The 23,157-nt window shown below is 45.1% G+C and overlaps 1 protein-coding gene across 2 annotated transcripts in view; it reads left to right on the top strand.

Moving 5' to 3' along the window:
• ENTPD1 (ectonucleoside triphosphate diphosphohydrolase 1) overlaps positions 1–22,731 on the top strand; it is a 33,694-nt gene extending 10,963 nt beyond the window's left edge. Inside the window, exons 1-10 of one of the 2 annotated variants that reach the window (XM_081863824.1) lie at positions 11,416–11,584; positions 12,261–12,385; positions 13,526–13,643; positions 13,775–13,925; positions 15,237–15,396; positions 16,213–16,449; positions 17,437–17,697; positions 19,509–19,616; positions 20,561–20,698; positions 21,562–22,731. In XM_081863824.1, coding sequence (XP_081719950.1) covers positions 12,302–12,385; positions 13,526–13,643; positions 13,775–13,925; positions 15,237–15,396; positions 16,213–16,449; positions 17,437–17,697; positions 19,509–19,616; positions 20,561–20,698; positions 21,562–21,768 — 1,464 coding nt within the window. In that variant the 5' untranslated portion in view covers positions 11,416–11,584; positions 12,261–12,301 and the 3' untranslated portion in view covers positions 21,769–22,731. Of the gene's footprint in view, positions 1–11,415; positions 11,585–12,260; positions 12,386–13,525; positions 13,644–13,774; positions 13,926–15,236; positions 15,397–16,212; positions 16,450–17,436; positions 17,698–19,508; positions 19,617–20,560; positions 20,699–21,561 lie in introns of those variants that run through there. The other variant, XM_081863823.1, reaches the window with a different exon arrangement.
• Positions 22,732–23,157: the final 426 nt, after the last annotated feature.

Below are 23,157 nucleotides of genomic sequence, written 5' to 3'. Positions count from 1 at the left end.
TCTTACTTAGTTCCACACACTTTGATACAGGTGCAATCCAACTTGTAATGCTGTATACAGCTCTGGTTGCCTCACCCCAAGAAGGATGATAGAGCCAGTGTGGTGTAGTGGTTAAGAGCAGTAGACTTGTAATCTGGTGAACTGGGTTCGCGTCTCCGCTCCTCCACATGCGGCTGCTGGGTGACCTTGGGCTAGTCACACTTCTTTGAAGTCTCTCAGCCCCACTCACCTCACAGAGTGTTTGTTGTGGGAGAGGAAGGGAAAGGAGAATGTTAGCGGCTTTGAGACTCCTTCAGGTTGTGATAAAGTGGGATATCAAATCCAAACTCTTCTCTTCTTTAATGGGAAGGAGTAACGTTGCAGCCTTTGGGGCTTTTTTTGTTTAGAGCAGGGTTTCCCAAACTTGTGTCTCCAGCTGTGTTTGGACTACAATTTCCATCATCCCTGACCCCGGATCCTGCTAGATAGGGATGGTGGAAGTTGTGGTCCCAAAACAGCTGGAGACCCACATTTGAGAAACCCTGCTCTCAACTAAACACCACTGGCATGAAACCCTCATAATGTTGCCCAGAAGGGAGTCCAAGCCTTGGTCTGAGAGAGTCCCACCACCACCATCAGTGTAAGGGGAGAGAAGTTTGTCATCTTCTCCATGTGCCCCAAACTGGTTTAGCCCCCTCCAATCAGCATGGCCAATTGTCAGGGGTGATGAACATTGTAGTCCAGCAACATCTAGAGGGCACCACGTTGACTGCCTCTGCTGTAAAGCTTTTAAAGCAATGTGTAGTTTGGTCCTCAGAAACTCATCATGTGTGCAGAACTTTGACTCCTGTGTGCCTTTTGGAATCCTGGCTTAAGATTTCCAACTTCCCTCCTTTGTAGTGCTACCCTGGCAACTTTCCATTTTCTCGACCTTGTCCTATTGACAAGGCCCCCTTCACTTGGAAGATAAGAAATGAGTAAGAACTGGGCAAAACAAAACAAAGCATCATGTTTCCAAAAAATACAACTGTGCGCCTTCCTACCCCCACCACCTTGTTGTGAACAACGATGGAATTTACTGCCAAGGGAAATGGATGGATTTAGGGGGGAAATGTCCAGAAGAGTTTGTGAAGGACAGAAAGATCAACTAACAATAGTTTCCAGCATAATATTTTGAACAAATGTTCCCCACCCCATGTGGAAAGTGTTAAGTCGGGACTCTCGTTCCTTGGGACTCTCGTTCCTATGGTAACTTTTGGTATGTTTCCACAGATACCACATGTGCGACATCTGTGGAGAGGGGAATCAGAATGACATCCGTGTGGGTGGGAGAGTTATTAGCACAGGGATGTGGAACCTGGTGTCCCCCAGATGTTGTTCAACTACAGTCCCCATCACTCCTGATCATTGACCATGTAGGCTGGTGCCGATGGGCCTTGGAGTCCCCTCCATATGGGGGGATCACAGTTTCCCCACCCCTGCATTAGGGATATACCGGTAATCCTATGTACACTTTGCTGGGAGTAAGCCCCATAACACATAGTGATCAGCAGCAATAAGAATACTCTTATTAGCGACAAAGTCTGTTGCATATTTACTTGGCTTAAACCAAGGGTAACCACTGAGGTGCCCTCCAAATGTTGCTGTTCCCATCACCCTAGATCATGGTCTATGATGGCTGAATCTGGTGAGCGTTGTAGCCCAAAATCTGGAGGCCACCACATTGGCTAGCCTTAGCTTAAACCTTCCCCAACCCGGTGCATACCAGATGTTTTGAACTGCAGTTCCTATCAGCACCAGCTGGCCTCGCCCAGTGGTCAAGGATGACAGGGAGTTGTAGTTCAGAACACCCAAATAGCACACCAGGGTGGGGGAAGTCTGCCTTAAAACAAAGCTGGGCAGATTTCTGGCTTCTCAGACCCAGTTTGCTTTTTACTTGAACCCCACGATTTACCAAATGGAACCAAGTGCTAATGACATACAGAAAGAATTAAAGATCAGTAGGGCCAGTGGTGGCTAGTGCCTATTGAGACTGGTGGGGCAGAAGGCCGGAAGTCAACAGTAGGTAGAGTCAGAGCCAACGGCAGGTGCAATCACAGCCAAGGACAGTCAGAGCCCACTGATTCTAGTTTTGCTGTAGATGAGTTCTACAACAGTGAGAATGAGGAGTAGGAAGCCAAGAGGCAGTGTCGCTTCCTGGGGAGTTTATAAGAGGGCAGGCAGGTGGGGACTGGCTGGTAGCAGGATGGGGTTTCACTGCTCCATTTGCCCTATTGAACTGCCATAGATCTTCATCTACTTTCTGCCTACCACTGTCTTAAAGCACTTAGCTCTGTTTCTTATTGGAACTGAAATACTGCACTGGCCATTATTATTTTGGGGTTGGAAAGCCAGTTCTAGAAATGTGATGAGCGTCGGCACTGCCTTTGTTCCCTCCTTCTCAAAACTGGAAGTCTTCCCACATGAATTAGCCTGAAATCCTGGCTGAGACTGGAATCTTACCTTATCAGTGTAGTGTAGTGAAGTCACATAATAAGTTGTTTTTTAAAAAAAACAACCAACAGCAACCTTCCCAAGCCTCCCTTACTCCCTTTGTGTGACCTTCCTATCGTAATCAGGGCAGGGAGTTACTGGCGGCAGCAGATCTTTGAAACGCCTCATTCCTTAATTTGTGGGGCAGTTTGTTTGAATGTTAGGGATACTCAAAGAAGAAGGAACAGCCCACTGAAAAAACTATTATAATTCTGTGTCTTATTTCACTGTGGTGTGGAAACTTTCACAGAATATGGACTTGCAATAAAATAGTGAGAGGGGGTGTGTCTGTGAAAGTATCCTACTATGTAACCAAGATTGCAGGAGACACAGATTTATGGCCTTGCCACAATGTGAGTTTCCAAAAAAGAGGCACTGTTTGAAATGAAATTAATCAGAACAAATGGTGTTACGGCCAGGAAAGTTTGTATATTCTCGAGCTGAAATGTTAACAATGCTAAATACAGAATCAATCGGCAGTGAGCTTTTATTTTCAGAATGAGACTAGTTTCCCAAGAAGAACTTTTCAGGGAGAAAAAAATAGGCAATAGATTTAGATTATGTAGCAAAACCAAGTACTCATCCTCCATTGATTCAAGAGCAAAATGTTGGGCGTATGCTGTCTGTGTCTCTCAACAATCTTACATAACTGGGTGTAGACTAGGAAGAAATCCCATCTTGTCCAAATCTCCTTGAAAGAAAGGTGGGATATAAATCTGACAAATAAGCCATTTGTCAACATGACTTCTCCAAGCTCTAGGACTTCTGGTCTCTTTTCAAAACACCATCACTGCACCTGCTACTTGTGGACAACAAATGGGTCTCTGTGTAAGAGCTCATTCACAAAAAAGGAAAATCCATTTCATTTGGCAACCTTTCCTCAAGATCTTCTCTCCCCCCCCCCCCCGCACACTTGAGCTGCTGTGATGTGGGGCTTCCTTCCACACTTGTATAAGGACTTTCATCTGGTGCCCTACAATAGGCTCTTGTCCTTGGTTCCCCACCCCCTACCACTTCTTGTTTAAAAATACTTCAGAACTTTTTGTTCATGATTGTTTGGAATGGAAATATGAGCAATATGGAGCACAGAGCAGGATATTCATGATGAACAACATCCACTGACCTCCTAAGTTTCTAGGAAGTCCCACTATGGAAGCTGACCTCTTGGAGATCAATCTAGGCTTTAAAGAGCAAAGTCCACGGAGAAGAAAGGCAGACTGGGGTGCGGCTGGTTTCATTTCAGCCTGAGGGTTTGGAGCTTGACTTGGGGCTGCTGGGCTGGGTTCTTTCCGTTACAAGCCATTAAAGCCCAAATTCTTAAACTGGAAATCTATTTTTTTGATGGACAGGCTGCCTGAGAGATTGCCTGGACTATACCACACACATGGAAAATTGATCATCTGAATAATTTGTCATGATGAGGACAAATCATGTTTTTGCTTGCTGTTTTTTGAGCCACATTAGGAAGGTTTGTGATAGTAGGCAAAAACACTCCTTGGACTTCTTCTTTAAAAAATAAGTAGCCTTTTGCATTTATTTTTTTTCCATTGGCACACCTGTGCAGGAAAAAAAAAGTGAAATGGACAAGTGCATTGAAAGGCATTGTGTCTCAATAGCCATAACTTACCATGGCTGCCAAGTGACCATTTTATTGCAGCGCAGTGCAGTGTATTCATAGGAGTTGTGCTATTCACTTCAAACACATTATCACAGAGGCTATCCAGAGTTTTTCACCATTTGTTATGCAACTTGTTTTTAAAAAGGAGAAAAGTGGAGTTAGGAACCAGAGAAGAGCAGGTAGCAGTACTCTAGGCAAGTGGAAACCATGGTGTGTACTAGAGCTTTTGCCAAGGGACCAGAGAGGAAGGATATTATGTGTATATTCTACAAAATTGCACATAAAATGTGTACAGGAGAAATTCACACATCAAAAAAGCTGATGAATTGTCATGACTTTTTAGAAAATTGCGAACTGATGTGGAAATGTGGAAAACTGAACTTAAGACTGGAAAAATGAAAAACTGAGAGAAATCATAAATGACATTTGCTGGACTAGTTGGGTCTTTGGTGTGTTCCAGTAAGATTCTTCTTACACCAAGAAGAGATTCTTGGGGGATCCTAACATTGAGAAGGGAAGTAGGGGAAGAACTTCCATTTATGGAAACATTATTTTATGTACACATAATTCCTTTTCCTCTTCCAGGTTCTTACCTGGACTATTTGCTCAGGCTTTCCATGCCCAAGAGAGACAAGTAACAATGCAGAACTGCTGGCTCTGAACCCTTGCTTCAAAACATAAGAACATGGAAAATGAATTAACTTGAGAGTGAGATAAATGATTGTTGGATTGTGTGGCCTCTGCAAGAATGTGTAGAACTGCATAGGCGGCTTTGCCCTTAGACACTGCTAGATCCAATAGGTTTCCAGACTGCTCTGGTGGCATTTTTGAGAAGTTGGCAACTCTCCTCTTGGAATACCCAAATGACTCAGGTGGTTGACATGGTTGCCCCTGACAGCTCTCTCCTATTGGTTCAGGGCAGCTCCCTGGTTCTCCAGGAATCTGCTAGAAATGAAACTGTTGTAACAATGACTACAGGGCTGATGGCAAAACACCCAAAACAAAACTGACCAAACACTACTTGAGAGTCCATTTGAAAGCCTGTTCCATGATAGCATAGGCAGCAATTCAATCTTAGCTTTTCCAGCAGCTTTGCATCTGTACAATGCTACCCAGCACAACTATTTCAGATTGTCAAAAAGGCCTGCTCAGCTTTTTGCTGTTAAGAACCATACAAACACACAGTAGCCCACAACAAGCCTTAATTGCACTACAGACAAAGTTGCTCACATCCTCTCAAGGCTTTGTACTGGTGATCCCCTTGGCCTCTGCAAGAGTGGATCTACACACAGGAAAAAAACACGGTATAAATAAGTCAGAAATTACCATTTTTTCCCGTGTATAACATGCCCCCGTGTATAAGACGTCCCCTATTTTTTGGGATTCTAAATTAAGGAAATGGGGGAAGATTGGCCAGAGTTCTTAAGCTTTTTTTGGGGGGGGAGGGTGCCAACAATCGCTCACCCGCCTGACCACCCCTGCCATTCTCACAACTCGACGAACCCACCGATCTGCCCGTTAGCCGCCAACAACTGCCAATCACATGCACACTTGCTGCAGCAGCAGGCATTGCTGCAGCAAACAATCACCCACCCAAATGCCGCTTAAAATCTGCTGCTCACGGCTAACACCAATAACATGTCCCCCTATGCACTATCCGTGTATAGGACGACCCCCAATTTTAACAGTTCTTTATAATAAATAAACCTCATCTTATTCACAGGAAAATACGGGAAATTGTTATAACAATAGAAAATAACACTATGCAAAAATCTATGCCATACATAGCCCAAGTAGATCACTGTGAATATGTTTTGTCTGTGGTTGCCCTTGAGTGCGATTCAAGCCAAAGGACATGTTAAGCTATTCATGCTGCTGCTTCTTTTAAGTGTGCTTATGCTGGTCTCTTTCACTTTGAAGCAAAAGCAACCAAGGGTGAGGGGCAAACTGGGGCAGGGATCAGTGTCCTGTGTTGGTTCTTGCTGAAAATTGCCCTTCCCCAGTTGCTATTGGCTCTCTGCAAAGCGCTATTTACTTTATGCTCTGTAAATTTGTCTAATCCTTTTTTAAAAAGATGCTATCACCACATCTTGCATCAGTGAATTCCATTGCTAAAAGGTTTCTATATCAAAACAGTAGAAGTATCGGTGGGGTTCTGCAGGCTTCAAAGTTGACAAGGGTTCTGCCACTTCCATTGTCAAAGTCAGTTGTGCTCCGTTATCTTTTCCCATGTGACATGCCAGCCGCAAGACATATGTCAAATGCATCTGGCTGTCAACACCATCTAAGAAACACTGAGGCTAACCATTTCATTTTCCTGAATGGGCCACTCACAACGGAATCAGGGGGATGGAGAATGTCATTGATTAAGCCCATGTCATGAAAATTGGGAGATCCCTGACAGTGGTGCAGTTATGTAAATAATTGATCTTTCTAGTAGGGGGTTCTTAAAATGGCATTTGGGTATTACTATCCTTTTCTCAAAATGTGGGAAGCCTGTTGCATTTGGGGACCCTTTTGCTGATTCTGCTGTGTGGGGTCCGGGGCCTCTGCCCCAAAGTCCTGCCCTGATGTTATCTCTGCTGCCAGGGTTGCTGCCTGCTGCCATTGCTACAGCTTTGTGTCAGCAGGACTTGGGGGGACGCAGCTGGGAGCTGCTGTCTGCACTGTTGGAGTAAGGACCGAGTCTGTGGGACTGTCTCCAGATGGAAGGAATGTGCTTGGTGCTGATGTGGTGAATGGGGGGATTGTCAGGCCGAGCTGGCTGGGTCATAGGGAATTCCTGTCTGTAACCTTCCCCGACGACATTTTGCCAGAAATAAACCCTCGATTTGCTGCCAACACAAACAGAAAAGCTGGGATTCCACGCTGAGCACAAAGCCCCTGTGTGCTCACTTCCGGGCGGTGTGATCCTCTGTGGGAAAGGGGACTGGGATGCGGTATGTCTGTGTGTGGGGTCGTATCTTAGCTGTTCCTTCACTATAGAAACGGGTGCAGCCTCACAGCTTGGAATTGCAGCCTGCCCGTCATATTCTGCTTACGCACCATACATTTCAAGCTCAAAACTTCCCTCAAAGCACCCTGGGAAGTTTAGTAAATTACAGCACCCAAGGAACCTTTGCTGGAAGCTGTGTGCTGTAAATGTATGGAATGCACGAGGCAGGAAGGATGAGCAAGGGTGTTCTGTTTAACACCAACCTCAGCTTTTTGTCACCTGCACTTGGTCTCCAAATGTTCAAAATCCTTCAGTTTCTCAAGGTTTTCTGTCAGGAGAAGAAGTTGATGTTTTATTCATTTTACTCCTGAGAATTTCAGGCTACAATATGTTTCCCACCTGAAGGGAAGAGGAAAATGAAGGTCAATGGTTTCAGTGGAGCCCTGAGCACAAGCTTGTGCCTTAGCGTCAGAAACAGAGAAGGTGATGCATGAATAATAATTTGTTGTTGTTTAGTCGTTTAGTCATGTCCGACTCTTCGTGACCCCATGGACCAGAGCACGCCAGGCACTCCTGTCTTCCACTGCCTCCCGCAGTTTTGTCAAACTCATGCTGGTAGCTTCGAGAACACTGTCCAGCCATCTCGTCCTCTGTCGTCCCCTTCTCCTTGTGCCCTCCATCTTTCCCAACATAGGGTCTTTTCCAGGGAGTCTTCTCTTTTCATGAGGTGGCCAAAGTACTGGAGCCTCAGCTTCACGATCTGTCCTTCCAGTGAGCACTCAGGGCTGATTTCCTTCAGAATGGAGAGGTTTGATTTTCTTGCAGTCCATGGGACTCTCAAGAGTCTCCTCCAGCACCATAATTGTACCCTGCCCACCTGACTGGGTTTCCCCAGCCACTCTGGGTGGCTTCCAACAGATATAGGAACACATAAGCTCTACTGTCAGAGGCAATATGCCTTTGAACATCAGTTGCTGGTAATCACAAGTTAGGAGAGCACTCAGGTCCTGCTTGCTGGCTTCCCATAGGCACCTGACTGACCTCTGTGAGAATGGAGCGCTGGACTAGGTGGGTCTGATCCTACAAGGAACATCTTACGCAGTGTTCTTAAGCTCTGCATTGAGAGCATAGCTCCAAGTACTTGCATATCACAAAGTGCGGTTCGGAAGAGAATGTAAGTAAGAAAACATACATGCAAATGCTTTATCTCAGGAACAATGGCTTCAATACAGTTTTTCAGCTGAAAAACTACTGGTGAAATAATACTGATTCGAGAACACTCAAAACCCTGTGCCTTCTTTACAGATTGGTATAGCTTAATTTTCTATGCAGATGGAAAGCATGTAGGCAGGAGACCTTGTTTCCTTTTATGGAATGATAGCTAGAGGTTCCCTGCTTGCTGCATTTCTTTGTGAGATATCTGCACGTTCTTATTTGGTGCGATTGTAATGAGATCTCTCTGCTGATACTGTTTGTAAAAGGAACAAAATGAGCTGTAAGTCTGCCTTCGGTTCTGTTAATGTTACTGTTTGTTAAATGAAACTGAATATATATATATATTTACCATAATAACTCTTGAGAGTGTGTTGAAATGTGATCTGATCGTAAAAGGGATTGTTGTGCTTCTGTTATATTTTCATATTCATCCAGGTGCTTATCTTCGAATCATCAGAGCAAACGTAAGCACTAACTTAATTTGAACAAAAGTGGAAGGCTGCCGACCAAATTACTTTCGTGGTGGACCTACCACTTTATTTCTAATGCTGTGTGTCCTGTATGTTCCTGTAATTTTTTATACTACAAATGTTCCAGGGATTTATTATCCCACTTTTGTCATGTTATAGAGCAAGCCCCTCCAGACAGCAATAATATTGTAATACTGGGGAAGCACAGCAGAAAAACTAATATAGCAGAACGGTGTGTGGATGGGCCAGTATAAACCCTCCACTAATACACTATAATTGCACCAGTGACGTGTTTCAGAATACACACAGACACACACAAACCCCCCACACATTTGGAAGGGCCCTGACTCTCTGCTCAGTTAATTTGGTGAATCTTTGATTCCAGCCAGACAGGGAGTGTTGATGTGCAACTGCGGCACTTAAGCCACTTCCTCCTTCTCCTCCACCCCACAGGCCCAATGCCCAGTTTCCTCCTATTCTGTTGGACAGCCAAGGAGGTGGCTTTCCGCCACCCTGGGATTTCCCTTTGCTCTGGAGTCCTTGTCTGATTTAATCATTCCGTTTCCCAGCCTTTCGAGGCATCGTTACCATGCTAATTGCCATCCCCGGCCAGCACCACGCAGCTCCAAGAACAAGAATAGATTCCACCCCTGTTCTGAGTGGGGTGTGTGTGTGTCAAAGGGGTGGGTGGGAAGGAAGACACTGGGAAGCATTGTACTCTCCTTCAAAGGGTTTAAATTTAGTTGCCTTATTTGTTGCTACAAATCACCTCAGCCAGGGGCCTCAAATGCTGCCTGCTTGGCAAAATGCTGCACTGTGAACCTTGATTTCCAAAATGAGAGATGCTTAGCTTGAGCTGACCTGGAAGTCCTGCCCTTTGTGTCGGACATGTGGGGGTTAGTTAATGGTTATAAAGGCACCTCAGAGGTCCTCAAGTCCAACTCTCTTTCAGCACAGGAAAGAGGCCCTTCAACTGTACCCAGAGGCTCTCTCTCTTTTTAATACTTAACACATGCTGAATCTTGACTTTGTAATATTGCTGAGTCTAAGTTGTGGCTAATATAAAACCCAGGTACTCCAAACCAACAGAAGTGGCTCTGATACCTTTAGGATAAGAAATGAGAACTTATTTCAGTATTCCCTCTCTCAGCCTGGTAACATATGCATATTATTTTTGATCTTTTTTCTCAATGGACTTCTGCTTCTGTATGATAATCTTGAAGCCTATATATTGTATTTATTTATTCATTCATTCATTCATTCATTCATTCATTCCCCACCCATCTGGCTGGGTTTCCCCAGCCACTCTGGGCAGCTTCCAACAAAGATTAAAAATACATTAAAATGTCACACATTAAAAACTTCCCTGAACAGGGCTGCCTTCAGATGTCTTCTGAATGTCAGGTAGTTGTTTATCTCTTTGACATCTGATGGGAGGGCGTTCCACAGGGCGGGTGCCACTACCGAGAAGGTCTTTTGCCTAGTTCCCTGTAGCTTTGCTTCTCACAATGAGGGAACCACCAGAAGGCTCTCGCCATTGCTTTGCATAGTGAGGCATTCCAGGTGCAGCACTAACCAGGATTAGCTTGCAATCCTATATCACAGCCTTCTTCAACCTGCTGCCCTCTAGATGCCCTTCAGTCCCAAATATTTGGAGGCCAGTTGGTTGCAGAAGGCTGTTATATACATCTGCAGTCAGCTCCATTGAACTCAATGGAACTTTGTTCTGTGTAGACAGATGTAGATTTGCACTATGAGTTTCCTTTGGATGAAAGAGCACTGGGGAAAATGGTGGCATACAGTACTTGCTTCATTTACAAAAATGCATGGATGGTATAAGCAAGCAGGAGGCACTCCTATGAGGTGGGAGCTCCTTCCATGGTTATTCATCTTCAGGAAGGCATCTCATCGCTCTTTCTTTCTCTTTGCCTCCATGTTCAATAGATTTGCTCCAAATGAGCACTAAAGAGTAGTTTTCCCAGGGGAAGCAGCAGGAGAAGAGGAAGTGTGGATAAGCCCACCGTAATCAGACAGCAAACTCATAACCAAAGCTTTTTAAAGCCAACTAACACCACCTTCCTCTTTTGTTGATGGTTTCTATTTTCAACTTTTATTTCCTATTTCCTCTTTGTCAGCTAGCAAAACAATATGCTTGGTATCTAAGGTTGCAACAGCATGCTCTAACAGCCAGTATTTTGCAACTGGGTTAAAATAAATTATACTTATTAAATATACCACACACCAGTTGTTCTACTGCAGGGGTAGCCATATTGTGCCCTTCAGATGTTATGGACTACAGCATACTTTGGACATGCTGGCTGAGGATTATGGGAGTTGTAGTCCAAAACGTGGAGGGTGCCACATTGTCTACTCCTGTTCTATTGCATTAAAGCTCTAACTCTGCCATTGTGTACAATAGGACAACTGCACTGACTTCAGACTTGCTGGCAGGAGAAGGAGGAAAGGAGAATCATTCTTCCTATCTTTAGGCTTGTGCTTAAAGAAGATTCTAATAAGTCTACTTATCAACAAATAAAGTATTAAGTTAATAAAGCATAACCCTTTAACTTATTATGGATTTTCAAAAACCCTTGACTTGACAGTGCTGCATTCACTGAATGTGCTTCAGTCCCTGAAAGACATTCTGGCAGAATTTGCATCCATTTCAAATTGTTGGCAGCAGTGTAATCAGACTGGAGAGCCCAGAACTGATTTGTTGTGGAATTTTAGAACTCCAGGAATAGCTTCTGCAGAAACACAGAGACCAAAAATAAAAGCAGAGCCGGGGAGGCTCGTGCAGCTGGGCAGAGATCTAGCATCTGGACTAGCAGTGGGGTGAGTGGCAGCTGATTCCTGGCAAGCTTTGCCGCGCTGTGTTCAGCTTCAAAGAGGAGTGGGATTGCTTCCTTTTCTGTAGCTGCATCAGATCAGGCAGTGACAATCAGCCTTGCAGTATAGCTGGTGAAAGGGTGGGAAAAGTGCAGGAAATTGTGGCTAAAATTATCAAGGGGGTGGAACAATTTCCTTATAAATAAATATTACAACGTGCTGGGTTCTTTAGTTTAGAAGAAAATGGTGAGCAAGGAGGACCACCAAAAGAGGTGCATGGGTAGAGATAAGTTTTTCTCAGGCTCTCAATAATACTGAAACCCAAGGTCATCCAGTGTAGCGGAATGGTGGGGGATTCAGGAAAAACAAAAGAAAATGCTTCTTCATATATCACCTAGTTAGGCTTCAGAATCCTGTCTCACAAGATGTGGTGATGGCCACTAAATTAGACGTGCTGTAAAAGAGGATTAGATTCACAGATCCCCAGTTGCAGTGGGGACCATGAATGGGAACGGACTGCTGTGTTCATACACCGCTTGCTTGTTGGCTTCCTACAGGCATCTGGTGCCACCGTAGGAAAGCAGGTTGCTGAACTTGATGGGCCTTTGACTGTTCTGTTCCAAGAGAGGCGTTCTTATGCTGTGTGGTTTGTAATGCCGTCTTCACTTTGCTGCGATTGCAGGTGCCAAGCTGTGCAAGCGTTTCCATCCAAAATATGCTGCCATGGGATTTCTTTTAATAGTGGCTATAACTGCTTTAATCACTGTGGCTGTCACGCAGAACAGTTCTGCCACCAAGAACAGAAAGGTAAGTCACAGGAGAGCCTCCTGCAGAAGCACTGTGAACGGTTTAGGCCAGTGATTCCCTGCACTAGTGCAGCATGGGATGGGCTAATGCGAAAAACGGAGCATGTTGGATGCATCTACCGCTCCCCGTGCATGTTGGAACAGAAATAATCTCTCCCTTTCTCCACCAGTTTGCCAGTAGTGGCAACATTTTGAGGGAGGGAGCAAGGATGCACTAGGGTTCTCTTATGCTATCCATTCTGCAGCTAGAGGGCAATCCCAGAAGGTTCATCATTGCCCACAAAGTATGCTCCTTCACCTGTGTCCTGATTGCCTAGGCAAAGAGGAGGGTGGGTTACCTGGAAGCAACTTTGAATAATATTACCTGCATTTGCAAGAAGGATAGCTGGTCCATTCTTCTAATGGGTGATCTGCGAAAAGATATATGTATTTTTCAGAATAGAAGAGTAAAGAGTGCCTTCAAATTTAAGCAAAAATGAAACACTTTTGCTCCAGGTTTCAAAGCTTTAGGAAGCACTGGCTTGAGTTCTTGAGCTACAAGATACCATGACTCTTCATGCCCCCTCCCTGCTGTGCTTTTATGGTCTGGTTGATTCATCTTTTCTACCAAACATCTCTGCTGCAGAATTTATCCTGCCCTGTTCCGATGTCAAGTCAAATACCTTCCTATTGGTCACAAAACAAAAAACCATTAGTGGTAATGTTAGTAATTCCTGCAAAGCCTGCTGAGGGTAAAATTAGGTCCAGAGACAGGTGCGTCTTTAAAAGCCTACCATGGCTTCTCATTTTAGGCCTGAGCATCTTACATTCAGCGCAGATGGACTTATGTCTGAAACCACAATCATGTGGGCAGATCAATCAAGAATTTATAAAAGGTCCCAGTTTTGAGTAAAGGCCATATTTGCACATCTGAAGGATGCAATGACTTGAATCTAATTTATTTGCAAATACAACATTGATTGCAAAAAGATAGGAAATGAGAGGGATATGTTTGCTTAAAACACACACACACACGTGGTTTTTATGGTAGCTAGGAGAAGCAAATTATAATTAAGTGCTTAAACAGAAATGCGTCTCCATCACATCTTCCCAATATGCTGAGTTTTACTGAGCAAAAATTGTGGTTTTGTTTCTTCTGCAGTATGGGATTGTGCTGGATGCTGGTTCTTCTCACACTAACTTGTATGTATATGAATGGCCGGCAGAGAAGGAGAATGACACAGGCGTTGTGCAGCAGGTGCATGTCTGTGAAGTAGATGGTAAGAAAGTGGGAAAGTTGGGACTAATAGGATGTTGAAATGATAGTAGAGTGAAGAGGTTGGAACACAGCATGCTCAGGAAAACACCAGACTAAAACTAGCTGACAAAAGTTCTGCGTTTTCTCTCCCAGGTCCAGGAATCTCAGGATATGCTGACCGTGTGGGAGAAGTTGGTGTCCCCCTAAGGCACTGCATGGATAAGGCAAAGGAAATAGTACCAAAAGAGAAACACCCAGAGACGCCAGTTTACCTGGGAGCAACAGCTGGCATGCGGCTGCTGAGGTACCAAAGAAGGATACAACCTGTGCTCTTTGAAATATCATGTTCTCTAGGGGTGAGATCGCAATTTTCAGTTTTCAAAGGTTTCTTTGGAGTTGACAGGGATACTCAAACTTGGCCCAGTTTGTCTTTTCTTCCTCTCATCCCTGGGAAGATTTAGTTACATACAGACACCGCACAGTGTCTGCATTTCACAAACATGTCATTGCTGCGTTCAGTCTCTTGTTGTTTGCTCAGTTTGGTCCATATACAGTGGTACCTCAGGTTACAAACACCTCAAGTTACAAACACTTCGGGATACAGACTCTGCTAACCTGGAAGTAGTACCTTGGGTTAAGAACTTTACCTCAGGATGAGAACAGAAATCGTGTGGCGGTGGCGACAGCGGGAGGCCCCATTAGCTAAAGTGGTACTCCAGGTTAAGAACAGTTTCAGGTTAAGAACAGACCTCCAAAACGAATTAAGTTTGTAACCAGAGGTACCATTGTAGATGACAGTTCAAACCGGAACATGTATCTCTGCCTGGACACACTGATGCAAAGTGCCTAATTTGCTCTGTGTGCTTGGATCCCCATCTTATGGAGACCATCTCTCCATTTCCTTCACTTACTATTGTACATTGTGATGCCCAGAGGTGTTGCCATAATGGCCATCATTCACTCACACAACTATTCTGTGCCCAATCCACAGTGCTAACGCTGCAATAGTTACGAAGATTATGAAGGCGACTTTTGCAAAGCCTCCTGGTATATCAGGTGCTCTTGGTCAGGAAGCTATGTGTGCAATAGAATGAAGGCTGCTTCTGATTCTGATTAGATGTGATTACAGGGGCTTCAACTGGATGACTTTTGGGTCCCTTCCAACGCTACAAGTCTATGATACATTTTTTTCTGCTCCTGTTTGTAAAATCACATGGAAGTAGTATGGAAGGAGCCAGAAAAGGGCTGAAGGTGCCTGCCCTAGAGCAATGTTAGATAAGCCAGATATAAGTAAGATCTGCACCTTGCAAACCTCTCAGGTCGTTCTTCATAATTTGCATGTCATATCCAAGCATCTGCTTTATCCATTGTCACAAACATGCACATCTTATATCATTTCTTGGCCACTTCCCAACATGCACTTTTAAAAAGCCAAAGAAGGAAATGGAACTATCAGACATCTGGCCTCAAGTAGCAGGGAACGCTGGCAGATTAATTTATTTTAAATTGATGAACTGCTCTTTATCCAAACAGCTTCCAGGGCAGTGCTGAATGATAAAAATACAATATAATAAGACAGCACAATGTAACTCCTATCCCTCTTTTCTACATGCAGACTGGAGAACGAGAACACTGCTAAAAAGGTCCTCTCTGCAGTAGAGGAGACCCTGCGCTCATACCCCTTCCGTTTCCAGGGTGCCAGGATCCTCACTGGTGAGGAAGAAGGTGCCTATGGCTGGATCACCATTAATTACCTGCTGGGCAACTTCAAAGAGGTAACATGCCATGCCAGAAAGGAAACACTGCTCCCTGAAGCTTGGCCATGCTTACTTCCATTTTAATAGTGATGACTCTTTACAGCAGGGATGGCAAAACTTGTGGCCAAGGGCTGCATGCACCCCACAACCTCATTTCATGGCGGTGGCAGAGAAGGGGGGGAGGATGGAAGTGGCAGAGAGAGAAGGAAAGGGATAGCTCATCCCTTTTGACTCTGGCACCTGCCCACCAAGCAGCAGATATCCCTCAAAAGATTGCCCCTAAAGGATCATGGCTCTTGTAAACAAAACAAAACAAAACAAAACAAAACAAAACAAAACAAAACAAAACAAAACAAAACAAAACAAAACAAAACAAAACAAAACAAAACAAAACAAAACAAAACAAAACAAAACAAAACAAACTCTAGTGCCATCCAAATCACTAAAACAATTGTTAAGTATGGAATATAATGCATTGCTGCAAAAACGACAAAGCATCTTGTGCTGCTTTTTAAAGATGGACAGATTGACTGTGGCACATGCTTTTGTTGACGAGAGGCCTGAATAAATGGGCTTCAATCTTTAAGGTGCCACAAGACTCTTTGCTGAAATACATATTGCTAGCATGCTGAGTTAAGAAGTCTACAACCTGCCCCCCCCCCGCAACTAACCCACCTCTTGCCTGTGCTAGCACACCTCTAACCATCTGATTCCCCTGACTCCATGCTTCCATTTTCCTGGGTCGCATCCTGTGCTGCATTTCCCATAAGATGGGTCTTCTGTCCCTTGACAAGCTCATGCAGCTTCCTCCCATCTGGTGTGCTCTTTTTGCAGTCCATCTGGCCAAAATTCCTGCCCCGCATCTTCTTCAGAACTGGAACCATAGGGGCGCTGGACCTTGGTGGAGCTTCCACACAGATCACCTTTGTACCAGACCAGGAGACACTAGAGTCACCAGCAGATACAGCAAACTTCTATCTCTACGGCAAACAGTACACTGTGTATACGCACAGCTTTCTGTGTTACGGGAAGGACCAAGCACTCCGGCTCAAGCTGCTCCAAGACGTTCTGGTAAGTTCGGGGTGACTCTTAAGCTGCATGCCCAGCTTCCAAGTCTGTTGTGTCCAGCTTTCATCAATCTGAAGATTATTCTGGTTGCAATTGTACTAAACCAGAAGCAGTAGAGCAGGGTGGCGGCAAGGTCAAAGCTGTACAGGAACATTAAGAAGAACAGCAGACTGGCTCGCGCTGTCTACCAAAGCAGCCCTGTCCCACTGCACCTACGACTTCTTCACTTAACAACCTACATTGGAGTGGGGAACCTTGTCCAGCTGCTGGGCCAGATGCTACCTCCCCCATACTTCTTGGGCCACTTTGGCATCATTCTGAATTCAGGTGACAAGTTTAAAGGGCCTTGTTCTCAGCACCAATCAGCTGATTGCTGAGACGCTCGGTCCCACTTTGCCTCTTCACCTGCAAATGGACATTCTTCCTCTGCAGGTTAGAAAAACTGTCTGCAGAGCTTCTCTACAAAGGACAAATGTCCACCTCTAGGTGGAATCCAAACGGCATCTGCCAAGAGACAACTTTAAAGGGGTATGCAGTCAGCTCCACTCAGTGCTGTTAGAGAGCCTCAGTTTCCAAGGGATAATCAGGAATGCCATGAAAGCACCTGATTGCTCCTTTGCAGCCGCAAGTTTACCTGCCCATGCCAGACATCACAAATGTGGGGCATGTGGTTTGGGAGAAATAGCCTTGCAGGTCAAATTAGGATCCCTGCTGGCTGAAACTAGCTCCTAGTCCAGAGGTTCCCAATGGCTGACCTACATGCATGCTTTTCAATATTTTTCCTGGCATATTTCCTTCTGGCCATCCATTGGTGTTTTTGTTTTGTTAAGTTGGTAATAAAGTAAAAAAGCAAAAGCAAATATAGTAATATGGATATTACTTGCTGTGAGCGTATTCCTGCCTAGATCCAGGTTTTGTGTTGTCTTGTGTCATAACTAGTTGTCGGTGTGTGTAACTGTCCATCCACCCTTTTTCTTCTTTTCACTGCAGGACTCATCGAGTAGCAGAATCAGAGACCCATGTTTCCACCAAGGATATGAGAGGACTCTTAATATTTCTAACCTGTGCAAAAGCCCCTGTACAGCTCCTAACATCACCCTACCCTGCTCCTCACAGCTCCAAATTGAGGGCGATGGAGATTATGAAAAGTGCCTGACAAGCATTGAGAAAATCTTCAATATTGTCCACTGTCCTTATTCCAGCTGCTCATTTAATGGTGTTTTCTTGCCTCCAGTATCTGGGGATTTTGGGGTGAGTCTATATAAGCACCTGCCTCTCTCCACCAGGCAGAAACTGGTGGCTTTACCCTGGAGGAAGGACTTTTGGAGTGCAATTTGCCTGTCCCGTTAGTGTAGGCTTGTATTTAAACAGTAGCCTGGTAGCCATGATGTGAGCAGGAATTACATGGAAGCAAAGGAAAGACGGATTCTTTCCCTCTTCCCCTGACATTTTGCTTGGTTTCTCTGCTAGGTGCACCAATTTGTTATCTTCCTCTGTCTGCCACTAGGTGGCAAAGTCCAGCTGAGCTACACTTAACCATACAAGAACATGAAGGTTTCTTAAGATTTCATTAGCACCCAGTTAAAGCAACAGATTGACTTAGCACATGGGTAGGCAAACTAAGGCCCGGGGGCCGGATCCAGCCCAATCGCCTTCTAAATCCGGCCCACATACAGTCCGGGAATCAGCGTGGTTTTACATGAGTAGAATGTGTCCTTTTATTTAAAATGCACCTCTGAGTTATTTGTGGGGCCTGCCTGGTGTTTTTCCATGAGCAGAATGTGTCCTTTTATTTAAAATGCATCTCTGGGTTATTTGTGGGGCCTGCCTGGTGTTTTTCCATGAGCAGAATGTGTCCTTTTATTTAGAATGCATCTCTGGGTTATTTGTGGGGCATAGGAATTCATTCATCCCCCCCCCCAATATAGTCCAGCCCCCCACAAGGTCTGAGGGACAGTGGACCGGCCCCCTGCTGAAAAAGTTTGCTGGCCCCTGACTTCTTGGCATAGAACAGCTACCTGAGCAGAAGGAGAGAAGGCTTGCTGGGCATGAAGCATGGGGAGTGTCCATGGGGTCTACTGCTATTGGATGGGATGGGAACTCACAGCGGGAAGTGGTAGAGCTTAGTGGTAGAGCTTTGCATGCAGAAGGTTCCAGGTTCAATCCCTGGCATCTCCAGGTAAAAGGAGCCTGCACCCTATGATGTAAAAGGCAGAGCCACTGCCAGAGTAGACAATATTGAGCCAGATGAGTCAATAATATAAGGCGTCTTCCTGCCTACCCTCAGAAAATACTGGGTCATTTATGTTGGAGACAGCAAAGAACTGTTGATAATAATAGCTGATTAGTTAGTGAGCTAGAGATTACCTATCTCTTCTGCTAAACATATCCAGAGTAATGTACACAGCATAATCATGAAACCATATGCATAATCATAAAAGTACATGTACAAGCAAACAACAAAGAGTGTTTAACACACTGCCACAACCTAAAATCATCCAGGGTAGAAGATAAAATGGCAGCAATAAGCCTAGATGTTAGGCATAAAAAGTCTTTCAAAATAAAGATGTCTTCATTTTTGGTGAGAGAGATGCACAGGAGGCAGCCCGATTGACTTTGTTTGCTAGGCCATATGGTGTTCTGTCTATATGGAGAGCCAAGGGAGTTGTAGCCTTCTAACTTTTGCCCCGGATTAGATGAAGTGGGAGTTCATTGTCTACAACCCATAGCCAACTACAGTGGTACCTCGGGTTATGAACTTAATTCATTCCAGAGGTCTGTTCTTAACCTGAAACCATTCTTAACCTGAGGTACCACTTTAGCTAATGAGGCCTCCTGCTGCTGCCACCGCACAATTTCTGTTCTCATCCTGAGGTAAAGTTCTTAACCCGAGGTACTACTTCTGGGTTAGCGGAGTCTGTAACCTGAGGTGTTTGTAAAATGAGGTACCACTGTACCTGCAAATCTCTCTCCCCAAACTAGTGAGGACTGATGGAGGCAGAGCCCTGGGCTCCATTTCATTTGCATTTTTTGCAAACAAGTTCATGTTTTTTGTTCCTCAGGCGTTTTCTGCTTTCTACTACGTAATGAACTTTCTAAATGCGACGAAAAAGCCTATGGACCAAGTAATAGAAGAAGTAAAGAACTTCTGCTCCAAACCCTGGAATCAGGTATGTCATTTCCCCAAACCGGGAGGAATATGAGTCTTGACTCTGAGGAGGTGTGGCTTCCATCTGGCATCAGTCATGGTTGGTTTGGGGGTGTGGAGCCACGCACCCAACACCAGCATTGCTGTAGCCTTCCTGGGCAGATCTGCCCTTGCCACTGCCTCAGCCCTGCTTAGGCAATTTGCAGCACTAGGGGAGTCGGGAGGGCAGCTCTTCCCCAGCACACCAGCTGCTGGCATTAGTGATGCTTGATGCACCAAATCCAAAATCAAATTGGCTGTAGAAGAGAAGCCCCACAGCCTCACTTGTCCTAACACAAGATCTGCTGGATTTAAGAGCTGTATTTGCCAGTATATATACGTGTTCATGGAAGACAATCTTACTTGGCTACCAGTGATCACCAAAGAATATACACATACCAAGAGAGTGATTGCAATGTTTGTTAATTTTTGATGCTATTATTGTGAACCCCTTTAAGCTCAATATTTGTTGCTGGAAAAGCGGAATACAGTGGTGTCTCTGGTTACGTACTTAATTTGTTCCGGAGGTCCATTCTTAACCTGAAACTGTTCTTAACCTGAAGCACCATTTTAGCTAATGGGGCTTCCTGCTGCCGCCACGCCGCTGGAGCCCAATTTCTGTTCTTATCCTGAAGCAAAGTTCTTAACCCGAGGTAGTATTTCTGGGTTAGCAGAGTCTGTACCTGAAGTGAATGTAACCTGAAGCGTATGTAACCCAAGGTACCACTGTACAAAGATTAAAGCAAAATCACATCTAACTTTTTATCTATCTTTCTGTTGACACATGAAAGGGAACTTCATGTAGAAACACACAGCTCAGTCATGGTTGTTCCAGGGATGGTTTTATAAATCTGAAAGATGGAGCACTTTGCTTCCAGGAAAAGGAAGATACCTGGAAATAAACCGTCTTCCTTTCTCTCTGTCCAGGTGAAGGCTGAATTTCCTGCAGTAAAGGAGAAGTACCTGAGCGAATACTGCTTCTCAGCGACTTACATTTTCTCGCTGCTCAGCCAGAGATACAACTTCACCAAGGAGAAATGGCAGGGCATCCACTTCCTGGGGAAGGTATATTGGCATGCAGAGACAGGAGCTGGGGAATGGCGGGGGGTGGTGAGTGGGAGGGCTGGGAAGCATCCCTTCCTCACTGGTGGAGAGGGAGCCACATACAGGCCCGCAATACCTCAAGGACCGCCTCTCCCCAAATGAACCAACCCAGACTCATCGAACATCATCTGAGACCCTTCCTCATGCGCATCCTCTGCAAGAGGCCCGGCGGGTGGCAGCAGAAGAACAGGCCTTTTCTGTGGTGGCCTGCCATTTGTACAATGCTTTCCCCTGGGAAGTTTGCCTGGCACCTCCAATACATAGGCGAAAACATTTCTCTTCACTAGGGGTTTGGCTGATTAGCATTGGCTGATTAGCATTAGCTTTTTAAATGTGTTTGTTGGGGGATGTGTTATTAGTTTATTTTGGGGTTTTTTTATGTATTTTGTATTCTTCTGTTATGAACCGCCCTGGGATCTTCGGATGAAGGGTGGTATACAAATTTAATTACCATATTTTTTGCTCTATAAGACTCCCTTTTTGCCTCCTAAAAAGTAAGGGGAAATGTGTGTGCATCTTATGGAGCGAATGCAGGCTGCGCAGCTATCCCAGAAGCCAGAACAGCAAGAGGGATTGCTACTTTCACTGTGCAGCGATCCCTCTTGCTGTTCTGGCTTCTGAGATTCAGAATATTTTTTTTCTTGTTTTCCTCCTCCAAAAACTAGGTGCATCTTGTGGTCTGGTGCGTCTTATAGAGCGAAAATACGGTAATCGTAATAAATGTGTCATTGCCCCCATTCCTCACTTCCCTTAGCAGTTCCTCTGTGCTTTACATCTCTCCTGCTGCTAGTGACCCTTCCCTCTTCTTTTCGTATCTATTTCAGATTGGCAGCAGTGACGCCGGGTGGACTTTGGGCTACATGTTGAACCTCACCAACATGATCCCTGCGGAGCAGCCCTATACACAACCGCTGTCTCAGTCTAGCTATATTACCCTCATGGCCATCTGCTCCATTCTGGTGGTCTGCCTGCTCGTCATAGGCTACGTGAGCTATCGCAAACCAAAGTGCCTGAAGAAGGAAGTAATTTAGAACTGGGGTTGGCCTAGCCCACAGCAATAACACAGCAAAGACCACTAGAGCCCAGTGTTCTGCTGAAATGGCTGACTTTGTACAAGGGCCTTCTGCACCACTCTCTCTAGCCACCGACAGATGCCAAGAGAGCAGTGTGCTTTCCTTCTGTCATCTTCCCCCATCCTGGAGATCCGCCTCCCATCCTGATCCTTGGTGGGGGGAGGGGAGCTGATTGGTGTGGGGATCACATGCCGTATGAAGAACACCTGCTTCTCTCAGGTCCACCCCTCTGTGCATTGCCTCAGCCCTAGGAATGAAACATGTGGGGGAGGGGGGGCACCAAATCAAAAAAATGGCCGGCTGGACAATGCAGGGACAGGTTCTAGCTTGGAAGGACCAGCTGCTCTCAGGGTTCGACATCCTCTTTTGCTCCATTGGAAATGTCAACAGTCATTCATTAAAAAAAAAACCTCCCGGCGGCACCTGTCACGTTCATGGCGAATCAGCTAGCACTTGCCATGTCATTTCCTGGGGAAGATCCCCTCTTCGAGACTTTTGACAAAACAGGCTGTCCACACGACTAATTGCCAGCCAGGAGAAAGCAGCGGAACGCACCCTATCCAGAGAAGGCCTCTGAGCAAAAATGTGTATTTCACAGAAATTGGTCTGTGAGAAAGGAACTCTTCCCCTAAGTGCCATGGCTGCTACCTGGGCAATAGGCCTTGTGCTGACTGGTCGACTTGCCTGCTAATTGAATGGATTAGTCAAGGTGATCTGCAGGCGGCCGCTCCCTACAGACTGTGTGGATTCTGAACACTGAGGCCTGACGTAGCACACTCCTCCTAAAGCGTCCTCCTATGTCAACAGTATAGGTCTCTGGGAACAGCCTTGGCATCCTGGTCGAAATGAAACCAACTATTCACTTTGCACACATGTGTACAGCTCTGTATTTGTATTAAATATTAAAGATGTTTTGATTAATGCCAGTGTAATTTTCTTGTAATTTTCCAAAGGAGGTGGGATGGGATGGTGCTATTAGAAGAGAAACCAAGTGACCTTCAGAGAAAAAGGAATGACCTCACAGTCGGAGCGGGACTTGACCATACCTGCCATAGGTGGCAAGGCTTATTGTATTTATAGTTTCTCAGCAAGGAGAAGAAAAGGGGTGTGGCAGTTATCTTTTTCCTTTCCCGTTGGCCAGTAATGTCATGAATCGGTGCGAAGGACTGGGAATTCAGCATCCCAGTGCTAATGCACAAAAAGGTGGTAAGATTGATTCCCGCAATTACAGGCTGAGGGCTCGTCCAGACTTCTGCTTCTCCTACTACAGTCCCCCAGGAAAACCTGATCTTTACCACTAAATCGGTACAAACACCAATTGGGTTTTCTGCAGATAAATGTTCTGAT

This window comes from Podarcis erhardii, assembly GCF_964252035.2.
Source record: "Podarcis erhardii genome assembly, chromosome: 5".
Taxonomy (NCBI): Eukaryota; Metazoa; Chordata; class Lepidosauria; order Squamata; family Lacertidae; genus Podarcis; species Podarcis erhardii.
The sequence above is the reverse complement of the archived record's forward strand: the minus strand, read 5'-3'. Positions and strand labels throughout refer to the sequence as shown.